General features: G+C 41.9%; 1 protein-coding gene across 1 annotated transcript in view; it reads left to right on the forward strand.

The window, feature by feature from the left end:
• Positions 1-16,419, forward strand: part of LOC144818900 (cystine/glutamate transporter-like) — an 868,430-nt gene that overhangs the window by 723,913 nt on the left and 128,098 nt on the right. Inside the window, exon 9 of the mRNA XM_078676760.1 lies at positions 2,005-2,101. Coding sequence (XP_078532886.1) covers positions 2,005-2,101 — 97 coding nt within the window. The remainder of the gene's footprint in view (positions 1-2,004; positions 2,102-16,419) is intronic.

Here is a 16,419-nt window from a genome sequence, read left to right on the forward strand (position 1 = left end):
GTCCGACTGCTGTAAAGCAGTGAAATGGAAAAAATAAAATGATAATAACAGAAGTTATTATCATTTTATTTTTTGTATTCCAGTTGCCGCCAGATTAGGGCGGGCGGGCAGGCTGGGTTCCCTGCATCAAAGGGAGGAGGAGTGGCTGATACTGCACCTAAAGAGCGTATCACTGTTTGGCCAGCTGTCTCAGGCCGGCCAAACAGTCATGCGCACTTTGCATGTTCTCCATTGAGGGTGTATTACAGCCTGGGTGGAGAACATGCCAGGCTCCCACTATCTCACTGAACCTCGGCACTCAGACCAATCACGATGCTGCTATCAGCAGCATCGTGATTGGCTAGGGGTTTCTGGAATCCTGGGTGCTTCCTGTTCCTGGTTCCTGCAAGGAGAGGTGGCGGCTGGCGGGGGGGATCAGCATATACGTTTTCTTTTTTATTTATTTTCTACCATCCCTTGCCCCTACCAGCTGCCACTGAGAATGACAGAGGAAAAGAATGGCTAAAGTAGTTAACCAAAGAAATTTAATTTTCAGAAATAAGCAGTTAACAGAGGCACCCCTTACAGAAGGCATCTAGTCATATCTCATGTCTAAACCATGAGGCAAAAGCAGCACTATTTGGAGGGCTGCGAGGCGATTTCCAAGGCAGAGCCCCATTACTATAATACAGCCTCTTCTGTCATCAAATGGCCACTGATGGGTCCGTCTTTGGCTTGGAACAAGTCCACAATGTGACCATGTTGTTCATGGTTTGATCTGAATATTAGGGGTCTGATTTATAGTCTGGCGGACAGGTACACTGTCAGAAACATGATGGATATCCCATCTGCCATATTACAACTGAATCAGGATATAGTGTGCTTGTAATTAGAAGGATATTATGTTAATGGTGGAAGTCTCCGTCCACAAGACTCTAAATCAGGCCCTACTCCTAGCAGAAATCTGGGGTTGGGCCTGCTGGTCTAAGTCACTGCGATGCTTCCTGGAGTTTGTAAATCCTAGTACTCTCTACCCCAGCTCCCAGGCTTATCCAGCTGATTTTAATGTTGTAAGCAATGAGGGACACAAGTTTTGCGTGGCTTTGGGACAAAAGAGCACCATGTAGTGGCAAGAGACAGCATCACACGCTGCTTCGTGCATTCCAGTCTGAAGATGATGTCCTAGTACCACAGCTAGAAAAGGTCCTGAACAAAATCTGCAGGATGGTTCACTGCGGTGCTTTCTGGGAGTTGCAGTCCACAGTGCTCTCTGTCACAGTGACGTGGCTCACACAGCTGATGTTCATATAGGGAGCTATGAGTGGGAGATGCCTTTGGTGATGGCAGTACAAACGGATATTACTGAAGACACAGAGACAGACTGCCACATCCTTGTAGTAACAGTAGTAGTTTTACTTCTGATTCATTTTGTTTGCATTTTTCTCACTTCTTCTTTCCTTTAATTGATTCGTTGTATTTCCATTGTTAGTTGTGATGCCTAGTTGACACATTGAGGAGAGACATTTTTGTCACTGGTTAGAGTGATGGGAAATTATTGCAATGAATTAATGGTGGTGTGAATATTAAATAGGGATGAAAAGCCTTCAAAAAAGTTGATTTATGGGGACTACCCAACAAAAAAATATTTGCAGTAAAAGTCTTCTGCAAAATCGTTTTTGTTTTGCATAAATTGTTGCCCTCATGTGAAGTTTGTGATTTTGGGAAGTTTGTCAGCTTGGAATCATACTTTCACACAACCATAAATGTTGTTAAAAAGATCTCAGGCTTCGATACATATGTATTTGCTTTAATTTCTTTGGACTCTATTGCTTGTTATCTTTATTATATGTTTGCCAATTATGAATGGAAGAAGAAATAAACGTACAAATCTATTGATTTGGAGCAGTGTGGAAATATGGATTTTAGAGAAATTCTCATTGTTCTTTAAATATTCTTTTATAGTATTTTATGGTTTTGTTCTGTGCTAGGTACATGACTAAAGTCTGTTTGCATTTCCCCCTCTAGGATGTTCTACGTCGCCTCCCGCGAGGGTCACCTTCCGGAAATACTCTCGATGATTCATGTGCGCAAGCACACCCCGCTGCCAGCTGTCATTGTTTTGGTAAATCACGCAAATAAATGAGTGTTGGGGAGACGGTGTGGCAGGATGTGTCAGCAGGCCCGTCAGAACCAGGTTCGGACAATGCAAGGGCAAGGTTTGTGCAGACCTGGGCAGAGTTTGTGAGTCAGGTATTAAACTACTGCCAACTATCAAATTGTTTCAGGGTCAAAATTCCTTTGTCAAGTTTATTTGCCTACAAATAAGGCGTCTGCTTATCTCATCTAATGGCCACGAGGTGCTGGTGTTTACTTCCCTTTTTTGTACCAGTATATCAATATAAACAAGGCTATGGGTTTTTTAAATCAGAAAATTAATTAACAATTAATCATGATGATACTAAGGGCCTGATTACAAGTCTGGTGGTTTGAGGACCGCCAGTCTCACGAAGGTGCAGTGGTGGCAGTCCAGCCACCACCGCACTGGCAGTCTGACCACCCAGTTACATTTTTGGCAGTCGGAGTGCCATAGTACCACTGAAACCCCCAGGGAACCACATTCCCTGGCAGCCCGCAATGATCCGAGGGCCGCAATATGGTGACAACCCACTGCAGCCCTGCCATGCAGATTGCAAGTTTCAGTACCGCCAACCGTGTCCTGGACACTCTTCCTTCAAGAAACTGCTGGCGGTTATAAAACAAGGGGGGCTTTAAAGGGCTCCCTCGTGTCCTATGCATGCAGGGGGGTACATGTTGTGTCCCCATGTGTGCATGTAACCCCTTGTCCATGCCAAGCGGGAATGCACTGTGCCGGGCCTGTGGCTGTGCCTTTCTAAGGCATACATAGGCACCGCCGCAGGAACACCACGCCACCCGCCAGCCAGACCATGAAAAACACATAATCTGGTGGGCCGGCAGCAGTGGGTTTTGGCAGTCCTGGAGTGGAGCGGTGGCATGCCACCCGCTTGAGGACTGCCGAAACTCGTAATCAGGCCCTCAGAGTCGCCATTAAAAGGGCTTCAAACATCTGAGCAACAGTCTACACTACGGCAGTTATTTCTTGCAAATAGTACCGAGCCAATCAAAATGAGTCTGTTACTTTCCATAACCGGCAGCATCAGTGGTGGCATATCTGAGCGATCACATTCTCACTATACTGCATTAAGAACTCAATATTCTCTGTTCAACTGCATTAGGAACCACAAGATTAATTTTACACATACAGATGATATAGTTGCTCTACGTTAACTAACAAGAAGCCTTCAGAGAAGAGTATTGGCAAAATGTCATAGAGTTACTCACCAACTAAACAAAGTAAATAGCAAAGTCTTTTATCATCTCTCTATTTAACTCGGAGGTGTCTATAATCTTCAAACCTCTTAAAACATATATTTCACCCATGCAGTGTTAATTTCCCATTTAAAACCACCATCATGGCAGTTACAGCGAGTGCCCTATTACGTTTATGTTTAAACTTTAAAGAGTCAGTCAATATATATTTATTTCCAAGACATATATCTTATAGAATTATACACATTACAATGTCTTAAAAAGAATACAATATATTCAAAGTTATTAATTTTATAAACAAATAAAGAAAGTATATACATAACAATAACCTCTAAAGCAGCTACATTACAATTGTGTTACTTTAAAAGAAGATAAATATGCATACTCTATGCAACACTACAGAATACTAAAACACTGTTTACACACATAATTCACCATATTAATAATTAATTCAGTTTAAAAGATTAAAAAATCGCATACGAATCAATATTTGTGCTCTGCTACCACAGATCACCCTCCACATATAAGCCACATCAATATATAGGAGCCTTTAAAATTTCCTTTTTTGTATAAGTTGAATGTATTCAGGAATTGACACCACAAAATCAAACTGGTTCAATGCAAATAAAGTGCAGAGTGCTTTTTTCCACGTGATCTAACTTCAAGCCTGAGAAAAATAGACGTAAGATCTTTTTCCTTTCACTTACAAAAATGGTACAATCTAACAACAAACAGACAACAGCATACTTCAATTTTAAAGTGCTGAAACAATAGCCATACTTACCCAAAACTCTGGGCCCGATTCACAAAACTAACTTATGACAAAATCCTAAACTTACTACCATTTTGGTATTCACAGAAGGCACTTACTCATTTTGGCATTCACAGAAAGCACTTACTCATTTCGGTATTCACAGAAGTTAGGAGTCCTAACTTTAGGACTCCTAAAAGCCTTCTGTGAATACCGAAAGTCTTAAAGTTAGGATTTTTCTCAATTTAGTAGTAGTAAAGTTAGGACTCCTAACTTTAGGACTCGTAAATGCCTTCTGTGAATACCGAAAGTCTTAAAATTAGGATTTTTCTCAGTTTAGTAGTAGTAAAGTTACGACTCCTAACTTTAGGACTCCTAAATGCCTTCTATGAATACCGAAAGTCTTAAAGTTAGGATTTTTCGCAACTTAGTAGTAGTAAAGTTAGGACTCCTAACTTTAGGACTCGTAAATGCCTTCTGTGAATACCGAAAGTCTCAAAATTAGGATTTTTCTCAGTTTAGTAGTAGTAAAGTTACGACTCCTAACTTTAGGACTCCTAACTGCCTTCTGTGAATACCAAAAGTCTTAAAATTAGGATTTTTCTCAGGTTTCCTACTACTAAACTGAGAAAAATCCTAATGTTAAGACTTTCGGTATTCACAGAAGGCTTTTACGAGTAGTCACTTCCTAGCTTTAGGTACCATACAATTTTGTGTTAGACTGTATAGTCTGTGGAGGACGTACACTGGTATTACCTTCCCCTCTCCATCTGTGTGTTTAGAGAACCCACTACTAAAGGCCCAGACCTTTAGATCAATTAGTAGTGTTTGGGCATAGGTATTGGCTGCCACATCAAGCAGGGACATCAGACAATAATTTGTAGGGTCATCAAAAGCTCCCTTCTTATAGCTGGGCTTAATTGCCAAGAGTTAGTATTACACCATTTGTGTGACCCATTTAAAAATGGGGATTAGAACATTGGCTCACCATAAGGAGTTTGCCTTATAGAGTTTTACTTGTAGCCCATCAGGGCAACCTGCTGTGATGACTTCATATTTCCAATAATTTTAGCTATGATAGCCCTTTCATGAATCTGGAGAAGATGTGGCCATTCTGACTGATCAACAACATTTTAACTTCTTACATTTTTATCTGACATCTCATACAGCTCCATAATAAATGTTGCCTACTACTCTCTGCAGACCTGAACTTCTAATTTCGTTCTGGGATTTTTGGCGAACATTATTCACCTACCGCCAGAATACACAAGAATTTCCCTTTTCAATTGTATTCTTCATTTTCCTCCAATTATTCTAATAAAACATAATCTTTTTATGGGAACAGAGTAGGCCTTAGGTCCTTTTTAGGGACCTCCAACCCTGCCTGGACCCTGCCTCGCCTCCTAAAGAAAACAGATGTTTTGATTGCCCATCATAGAGAATAGCATTTTTCATCAACCACCGTCAATTATTTTCAGAGAGTGGACTTCAAGAAGAAAACGCAGGAGTATTTGCACTCTTACTAATTACAACAAATTCATTGACTGAAGGGCTCTCCCACAACCAGATCTCTTGCAGCATTAAAACTGAAAATTCCTCTAAAATTGAGCAAAAGACATTCGATTCCTTCAGTGAATTATATCCATAAATATTCCATACCAAGATTTTAACATTTGCGGGATGCCCAGACACCAAGTTTAACTTGTACCCTTCCTCTCTGATTCATCCATTTACTCAGTCACCTCCACTATGTTTACAATACCGCCTCTGTTCTTGGGCTCAACGTCATCATTAGTAAAGGTAACTTTTTTTATACGGTTTGATTTGCCTCCTCTTCTCGATGGATCATAAGGGCCTGGAACCTGTCAGGCCTTGCCAGGTGGGATAGGCCAAGTTGAGTTGGAACAAGATCCCCATGATAACTTAGCAATGGCTTGCTTGTTATATTTGAATTTTTGATTGGCAAATTTGAATGGGGGAATCGTGAAGAATAATCACATCCTTCAACTTGGTCTGGATCTTTGCATAGCATTACTCTTAGGCTGGTTAAATTGTCACTTCTTTCAATAATTTGTTTCAGCTACTATGCTAGAAAATAAATCAACTCTTGTCAATTCACCTCCTGATGATAGCTTAAAAGCCACCAGATCTATGTTCCCAGATGAGATCCCACCTAGACCAGGAATCCTTTTGAAAACTGCAAGTAACTTTGAGTTATTTGGAGAGATGATTTTATTATTTTGTCTTTTCCCTTTATTCTTTCCTTTGAAGAAGGGATTATTTTTATTTAAGCGTCTGGGCTGGTTGCTTTTATCTACATTTTTTCCTTCCTACGTTATTTTTTCCTTTTGCTACTTCTACTCTCTTAGTGGCTGGGAGGAGCTGCATTTGCTCAGGCTTAGAGAGTGAGCCACGTTTGCCAACCGTGGATTGCCCTAAAGGCCTATGATCCAAATTTATACGGGCAGTTTGCACAGCCAGTTTGCTAGAGAGTCCAAAACAATGCACCCTGGGTCAAATTTGACCTTGTTGCACAATGCCACAATACCCCTGCACAGAAGAGCCTTCATTAGCTGATGAACAAAATAGGTTACAGTTGAAGACTCTTCATAATACACAAGAGTTTTCATAACCACTCCTTGGTATACTCATGCAAGATCTTCTGACCATGAAATTCAACCCTCTTTCTCCAATCTGCCTTGTCTTAGCCTGATGCAAATGGTTTGGAAAAAGGGTGTTACGTGTTCAATGTTCTGTCTTATGGACTTACCTGCTGCAACACCTGTGAGTTGAAGAAACTTCCTGACATTCTTAAGAGGTTTAAAAGCTTACCTCTTCCCCACCATATATGGTCCCCTTGCAGCACATTCCATCTGTTTACTCCACAAGGCATGGACATACAAACAAGATGGGTTATGCTGCTAACACATTATCCCCATGTTATAGACCAGGATAAAAGTCCCTTATGAGATCGACTATGGGATGCTTTTCCCAAGGTTTTCAAAAAGCTTACAATCAGACCTTTTAGAATACAGGCATTCAGATGTATATATCTGTACATCTCATCTATTTCAGCCTCTTTCCTTATTACCCTGGGTACCTTGAAATGGCGGTCACAGTGCATTCAACAACAGCTGTAAGTAAAACATCAATGTAATGGATCCTATAATAATGAATAATGATTGTCTGCCATGCACGCAAGTACCCATCAGCATGCTCGCTCTGTTAATGGTGCAAACTCCTGTTTTTGTCTGAAATTAGATTCCAAAGTGGTCGGTATTTACCTAGTGTTGTTGTAAATGAATCTAGGACTCTAGTGTAATTTTTCCCAATTCATGCCCTTATATAATAAATCCACATTTGTAAAAAGCGAACAATCACCCGTTAGGGTCTCTAGGCACTGGGGGCCGTCGGGAAGATTAAGCAAGCTATTGCCCAGAGTCACATGGTGCTGGGCTAATCTGCCGCCGGTGCCGGGGATCGAACCGTGATCCCCAGATTCCAGAGTCAGTCGCCATGGCCGCGGCGCCACACCTCTTCAATAGATTGTTCAATCCTTAACAGTCCAACCTACTGTAAGGATTCCACAGCACACCCCTCACCAGGGGAACACAAACAAAATCACACCACAGGCTATACAATCAGTCATTGGTAAAATGCCTGCCAAAAGGGAACAAATTCCGTTTTGGTTAGCACAAAAAATTACTCAAATTGAGGCTGTATTCCCTGATAGTACATCTCATGAGAAACACAGAATTCTGGCAATCTGTTTACCAATGGGGATAGCACCACATGTGGAGGACTGTGACACTTGGGGTACAGTCTTTGCTTCAATATACACAAAAACACATGGTGTTCCGTCTATGGCGGTAATACCAGACGTTCTGAGACAGATTCAAAATGAATACGGTCCAGAACCAGCCTTGAATCTAGGTATGAAATTACTGAAAGATTTCAAACAGGTCTTGGCTATACTATTAGCCAACATCAAAGATGAAGCAGCATCTGTGGCAATCCACCAGAAGTTACAAGAAACCGATATCGTGTCATTTTTCCATATTCATGCCCTTATATAGGTATAGATTGTTGGATCCTTATATAGGCATAGAAATCATTACCATATTTAGACTAAGCCTATGCAGCCCAAATACGGCATGGCTACTTCCACTAAATTTCAAGAATCATCTACGATTTCTTAGAGAAACCCGCCTTCAGCAGCTAGGGACTTCCCCTTGCCTAAATACTAATTTATCTAGGAAATCATGGACTTTTCGAAGAACTGAGTCTTTGATGACGTTATTTAGTCCAATCACACATCAAACTCGGCACCTTCAAAGTATAAATATGCCTAGATTTGCCCAGACAAACACACGGTGGTTTGGAGCAGATCGACTAACTACTTGCCCGACGCCCTGCAGCAGCAAGTGCTGAAAGAAGCCGACCCTCCAGCTGACACACTGAGAGAAGCTGTTTTTTCTCCTGCCGAGAAATCCAGCTCCAGTGTTTCCAGGCTACCCTTGCGGGTTGCTGGGAAATCGAGTCCTGAGATAGAGATACAAGACCTCCTTCATTCTAAACCAAGGTACGGTGCTGATTAGACCCTTATAGAATTCTCTGGACAGATTCTTGGCAGAGAAATACTAAACTTAAGCTACTCCTCACTTACTTCTTCCCTTGTACTAGACTTAGGTTAGGTACACCGGAGTAGGCGTATTTTAGAAGCACCAGTTGAGTACTTTTAGTCATTATTTTATCACTGTATGTATTTTAGGTATTGTATGGCTTCGAAAACAATCATGCTTTTACAGTACTACTTTATAATACGTATCGTATTATATGCCTTGTACTTTATAACCAGTATTACAATTGTTGTAGCAGTACATTTCTTATGCTTGAGAAAGAAGACTGTTCAATAAATACTTTTTATTGAAAACGCCCCTCTCTCTATTTCTCTGCACCTCTGGTGAAACGAACATGCACGATTGACTGAGTACAATTGTTATCTATTGTTTCCGTGACTCTAGAGATTGATTTCTTATTCTTGGGAAACAAAGTTGTCATGTTTATGCGGTTGTCAGAAACTAATCCCTTCTTGTGAATTCGAGAAAGTTTCTAGTGACCTCTGAGCTAGCTGGCACTCACAATTAAGTTTAATATATTCGGTAGAGACCTAGTCGACCTCAGTCCTACGTCTAAACTACAGGATATGTTACTCCAATGCGCAGAGCCTATTGGGAATATAGGAACTACACTACAGTGTAGAAGGCTGGCTTCGTATATGTTACACACTTATGTAAGGGGAACACCGTGCACTAACCCAGACAACTTTAGAAAGTCTTAGACAACCTTAGAAAGCTCTCTAAGTGCTAGCTATGGGGAGCAGCCTTCAGGCTTATTCCAGAAGGAGTGTATAGGAGCTTGTTTTACCAGTTCTAATCATATAGTGTAGGTTAAGTGAAAAAGAACCACACAGTGTAGTTATAAAAATATGTATTTATTAGAAACACTCACTAACACAATGCAGTATCTTCTCCATGGAGATATAATCACAATACACGCTATACTTCTGTAACAGAACAGGTAAGTAGCACAAATACATAGTGGTCTCCAGGGGGAGACCAAACCATATACTAATAAAGTGGAATGGGAACCGCAACCTAAGTCAAGAATGGAACCAAAAGACTTGGAAGAGCCTGGGACCCAATGTACCACCCAAGGTAATTACTCAAGAACCCCAATGGACGCTGTGTGCAGAGTGTAAACATGAGCGTGTGCTCAATACATGCCAATGGGGTAAGTCGCATTGCAGTTTTCAAGAAGAAGGAACCTTCCCAGAGGACCCCGTAGAAACCCCGTGGAAGATGGGAGGTTGGAGATTCACTCCACCCGTGGATATCTCAGAAACCAGGATACCTACAACAGGGAAGCCAGGTGCATAGGTGCTAATTGAATTTGGAAACCGCCATAGACCACATTAGAGAACTTCAATAATAATGCCACTGGCGAAGAAGGTGAAGGTGTCAGGTGAAACCCAAGGGTGGATTCAGGAAGAAAAGTCCCTGCAAGCAGAGGGGACAGAGTCTATGCCACTCAAGAGTGACCAGGAGGCACGGAAGACAAATGCCCACCGATGTCTGAAGATGCAGGAGAGTTGATGGTGACCTTGGTACTGTAGCTGTGCAGACCAGGCGATGCTGTGGGAGACCAGGAACCTTTCATGAGCTGTTCCATGTTGGATATCAACAGCCAGTGGGTCAGTGTCTTGTGGGAGTACCAATATGCCTTGGCAGTGGCAACAAACGTGGCGGAGGAAAAAGATGCAGTGACTGGACCAGCAAAGTCCAAGGTACTCACCACAAGCAGGTAAGTCAGAGAAGTCCCCAAGCAAACAGGGGAGCCCACTAAAGTCAAAGAAGACCCTCAATAGGACCCACAGGCTGAAGGCACAGGAGTCACCCTAAGGAAAGGGTTGGGACATTTTAGGGGCCTCTCCCAGAGGAGGGGCAGGACAGTGGAGAGGATACTCCCATGTCCTTTGTCCAGGTTTACGCCAGAGTAGGAGCCAATGGCTCCCTGAACTGGTTCCAACTGGAGTAAGCAAGGAGGACACCAAATGTGCCCTTCAAAGCAGTCTAGTGGTGCTGGCAAGTGTCCCCACCCTTGCCCAATACACTAAGTCCTGTCTGGGAGGTGGTCACACCTCCCTGTGACAGGAAACCTATTGTTCTACCTTCCCTAGCTTGAGTTTGGCTCAGAAGCAGGAGGGCTGAATCGTGTCTGTGTCAGGCAGCAGCTATAGCTTGCTGTCAGACTCTGGAAGACTGGTACCGGGAGCACATAGGTCTTCCCGGAGGAGCCCCACAGTGCATGGAATCATACCTCCAACACTGTTTACAATTTAGAGGTATGATTCCAAGAACTTTGATATCAAACATGCCAGGGTATGTTACAACCAGTTTAGAGTTAGCCATCGCGTAATGATGCATGGCCACTCTGTTATGTATCGTAATGGCTGATGCACTTACAACGCCTAGAGAATGGACTCCGGGAATTGTAGGGGTGTTCTGCTCAAGCAGGGGTACCCTCTCACTTATAACCAAGCAGCCTGGCTTCAGGATTGAAAGGCCTGCCTTAGGGGTGACTTATAGGTTTTAAGTGTAGTGACTTCAGATATAAGAAAATATATATATGTTGTAAGTGGTGCTTGCACCAGCTTACACAGGCTGCAGTTGCAGGCCTGTAGTCACAATTTGAGTGGTCTCCCATGGGTGGCATAATACATGCTTCAACCGATGGGGGACTCCTGGGGTACCTATTCCCTGGGTACCTTAATACCATATACTATGGACTTAAGATAGTACACCAATAGCCAATCTGGGTGTATCTAAGTACTCACCATGGTCCGATTTAGGGAGAAAGCACAGAGACTGGGGTCCTGAGCAGCAGGGTACTAGTCAGACTAGTCAGAAAAACACGACACCTGCAAAAAGTGGGGGTAACTACGAATACAGAACCTACTTTCCTACACATTGGCACTAAATGCACATAAGCCATTTGCTCATGTGCAAACTGTGTACCCTGGGCTTTTTTTGCCAACAAGTGTATGGAAGGAAAAACCTGGCAAGAATGTTGTCAATAGTGTGAAATTCCAATTTGCACACTCTGGAACGCATTCCAGGATATGCAATTCTAATATCTCAACATGATTTGTTAACATGATCTTTGCCAGGTTTTTACACATGTGGGTAAATAGCAGAGTATTCTCTATTTGCACTTGAATAAGTAGCTCATGTGCAGTTAGTACACATGCAAATACCAATATGTTTGTTTCAGGCCTAAACTGGAGTTTGCACCCAAAATATAATTAACCTCATAGTTAGAAATCTGGCCCTATCAGCTCTATTTATGTTTTTTCTCATAGGTAATTAATTTGTTAATCTATGAAAGACTTTGCTTCCATTTTCTTCAATATGCAAATCTGTGTGTCACTTGGATGTTTATCTTGGATGGAAAGAGATATATGACTACTTATTTTTCAGTTGACAATGTTGCATCATTTTCACATGAAGAAGGGATGAAGTAGCAACTTCGTGGTTGTGCCACTGATTGTGTTGGCAATTCCATCTCACTGGTAGGATTGCTGCATATAATGCTGTAGGCTAAGAAGCAGGGTCACACCTCACAGAGCTGTAATTCGAAAGATGGGTAAAATGGCGGGAAGGGATTACCTCGTCTCTTTCACCGTCATGGACTCCTGTACTACTGGATTCTGGCCTATAATCCTCAAAGACACATAATGGAGCACGGAGTTTTAAACGTATATCCACAAGCGCCCAAAAGAGCGGTCACGCACACCTGATAATGACACGCACACGAACAAAGAGCGAGGCGCATTTAGAAAAATCAAAGACGCGGAGAAGCTTACCAAAGAACTAAGACTTTGTGGAAGACCACAGCAAAAGGTTATCACAAGCCACCGAAAGCAGGCACAGACCTTGCCTCCTCGCAGAAGGCTATTGATGTGGAGTAATGTGTTTTTGCCAAGAACGGCGGTGCAAATACACCAGGGAAATGTGCTTAAATGTGCAATCAGTTTACCCTCCAAATGTATTCATCATTTCCATATCTAGTTCTTGCAGAGGAGCGGCAATCACTCGGCGGCCCTGTTGTTTGTTAGCTTGGAAAGTTTTCTTTTTTCCTTCCTTCATCTGAACGCTCAGCCAGCTCCTTAGCGCGCGCGCGCTGCTGCTCTGCTCTCAGGGCTAGATCCTCTGTGGAAGATGAATCATTCCTCTCTCTTACCTGTTTTTGTTTTATATGTGCAGATGCACACACTCCTTGGTAGCAATGATCTCCTGCTGCATCCAATGCCATCTATCTACGTAGATAGGATAATAGCAATGCGCCGCGCGCTCCCGCTTTAACTTCAGCTCCGGTTTATTTTAGGACGGAATTCATTTTTTTCATATTAACTCCCGCTGTGCATATTCCCAGTCACGGATGTAATTCTGCGGTAGAAGCGTGAGTTAAGCCATTCTGCGGTGAACCTCGATAGCGCTCTTGTGCACGCGCACAAAATAATTAAGGAAAGGCAAAAAGTGTAACAGTGAGCATGAGCCCTAGGGCTAATCATCACTCTAGTGCTTATGAGGGGCCTGATATGTCAGAGACATTAACCCGTTCCTTGTCTATGGGAAATGCATTCATATATGTCATGGGATGTCTTAAGTAAAATACCATTTCCTATTTATTTTGAGCAGTTTTTATGTAGCGCTACTGCGGCATAAAAGGTTTCCACACTTTACCGAAAATATAAATCATATTATTGCCATTTTGGGTAAAGTAACGCAGCAACATCAAAAGTTACTGGAAAGGTTAGATTAAAAGAGTACGTCATAACTTCTTCCCATTAAAACAAAATAAGTGAATTTTTATGATTTTCCAAAAGAATTCGGTACAGAGGGGCAGATTTACAAGCCCCTTGTGCCACTTTTGCGTCACTTTTAACATGGTAAAAGTGACGCAAAAGTGGCATAAGTGGCTTGTAAATCTGCCCCAGAGTGTCCAAGTGATGTTATCACACAGCTGGGAAGTTTTGATTTTGTGCTTGAGCAGTTACCAGCGCCATCACAGTTTCAAGTTCTGAGGGAACACTGCTGACCTTGTAGATTTCATCCCAAGACCTCTGCTGCTGAAAATATCTGAAATATAGTGTGACATACAAAGGAATAACCAAGGGATTCAGGACCAGAATTACTAATTCCCTCGTATGTCCTCATTTCTGTAATGCCTGCCAACTGCAGGTATTGATGTCCCTTGTATGGTAGCTCCAGTGTGGCGTAGTTACAATCCCTACACAAGGGCACATGTGATAAGGTCGTAAGACCTGTGCTGTATTTTTATGTTCGAAGTTCTCCGCTCTGACTGCGGAGTCTCTGCAGTCGTAAACTTACTAGTAAGTCACAAACTTACTATTAACTCTTAATTTGTGAACCAAAAAGAGTAGTAAACCTACACAAAAGTGTAAGTTTATCTTTGTGAATCAGGCCCCAGGTGATTTGTTAATGATACAGACTGAAGGGAAGCAAATTACATTCAGAAGCACAGTGGAATAGAAAAGCTCAGCCATCCTTAATTCATTGAGGAAAGTCTACAAACGCTTTTCGTGCTCTCTAGTTGATGGTATACATTGTGGAATTTCCTCATTGGTAAAATAAAGTTTTGGGAGTAATGCACATGGTCTTCCAATGACTGTGTAATTCCTCAACTAAGAAGTGGAGTTTTCGGAGTGCACAATTGATATATTTGTAAAGTCTCAAGGATACAGAATTATCAGGAAAGATGCTGAACAGCGAGAAATAATTTGAAAAATGTACAGAGATGGTTTAAATGCAGGCAAACACATCTGCAAAAGAAATGCAGAAGGTTGAGTAATATGGAAAATGTGGATGAGAAAATAAAACTTTAGAAGTGAATTCTTAATGAAGGTGAGTTTTAACCGTGGTCTATGGAGCTATGCATAGACTCCCTTTGACAGAATATAGCATTGAGAACAAAGGGGCATATTACCAAGAACCTCGTCAAAATTATCGCAGTTTTAGCGGCAGGAAACTGCCGCTAAAATGGCGATAATGGGCTTGCTAATATGTGTTATAGAATTCCAATAGAAGCCCAGGTTAGATGTCCTGCACATCTAACCTGGGCTTCTATTGGAATTCTATAACACATATTAGCAAGCCCATTATCGCTGTCTTAGCGGCAGTTTCCTGCCGCTAAAATGGCGATCATTTTAACGAGGTTCTTGCTAATATGCCCCAAAATATCTTCATCCACAGGAATGTAAGGGACATTTTGATCAAGGAGGTCGGCCTGCCAGTTCAGCAGAGGTCATAGCAAAGTACATCATCTCTGCGACTTCAGCAGAGACATGTACAGCACCTCCACTGAAGGCCCTGAACTTTGCTAAATTGGTGCCAGGTTTGTTGCAACCATTTAGCAAATTAATAGATTGTTTCTTTAAAACTAAAAAAAATAGCCCTTACACATTGAGTTTTAAGTTTTCATTTTGCAGTCATTGTTTGATTTCTATGCTTGCCAACACCATGTCTTGCCTAACTGTTCCAAGCAGAGGAATCTAGTGACAGTCACCCCACCCTAAACAGGGTAAGGCCACTGTCAAAATGGCCTGGCAAACCTGTGGCAGGTGGGTTATCAAGTCCCAGGTTTACAATGACAAATCCAGCTGAGGTTCTTTTGTCAAAAGCTCTGTGGTTTCACAACCTCGAAATGGGGCTGGGATCAGGGAGTTTGATGAGGCGGAAGCACTGTGGAGTTACAGAAGTGCTCCCGGTCCGCAAAAGTCTAAAGAACCCTCTTAATCTCTTGTGCACTTAAAATCAGGTCCCAGAGAAGAACATCTTTCAATTCCCAGTGTGCATTACACAGCTAGTTATCATGCAGACGATCAAGACGTTATGGAATACATGGTAGTGTTACCAAGTATTTCTAGTTCCACCATAGAAAAGCAGAATTTTTGTTTAGTAGATTGCATGAAAATTACAATTTTTAACGTAAGAGATCCTGTGACCCTCATGTGTAGCATTGATGTAAGATACACGAAAAATTTAACAGTTAACAATAGATTTATAACCTGGAGGAACAATGACAGCTGCAAAAATGCTAGACGCTATAAACCAAGGAAGTCATCACCCTTATTATGAATTATTTTTGGGGTAAAGTTAATGGTAATCCATCACTGCATGACCAGAGTTTATGTTAGTAACTGCTGCAGTTGTGTTGTTGATTAATAAAGCCATTTCCCGTGGCGGCTCCTCTGCTAAGGCAGAGGCGCTTCGCCCCACTGATCAGGCCGCGGAGGAAAAAAATAAAATGATAATAAAGCATTGTTATTATCATTTTACTTTTCCCCTTGTTCAGCTGGGTAGGGACGAGGCTGCTCTGCTCACACAGCACAGTATATTTTCTATATAAAATATGAACATGAGTGGCTTCACACAATTACTATGCTGCCTTCTGACCAATCACGCCCACCATTCTTTTCGATGTAGTGTTATAAACTCAAGCCAAAATGTGGTCACTTTACAAAGGGCTACATAAACATTAGCTATTTGGTCTCACTGATTGGAAGCCCTGAAACTTGGTAGAACCAACTGAAACGTCGGCAGTTTCTAATGTAATTATACCGTAGCTCAACACAATGGAAACAAAATGCCTGAGAGCTCAGTGATGATGGTAAAGATACTGGGAAGATATTTTCAGTCTAGTTTTTGGGTTTTGGGTCACTTAAAATGAGGATATCTCATGATAACATTGTCTTGGAG

This window comes from Lissotriton helveticus, chromosome 2_1 (genome assembly GCF_964261635.1).
Source record: "Lissotriton helveticus chromosome 2_1, aLisHel1.1, whole genome shotgun sequence".
Classification (NCBI taxonomy): domain Eukaryota; kingdom Metazoa; phylum Chordata; class Amphibia; order Caudata; family Salamandridae; genus Lissotriton; species Lissotriton helveticus.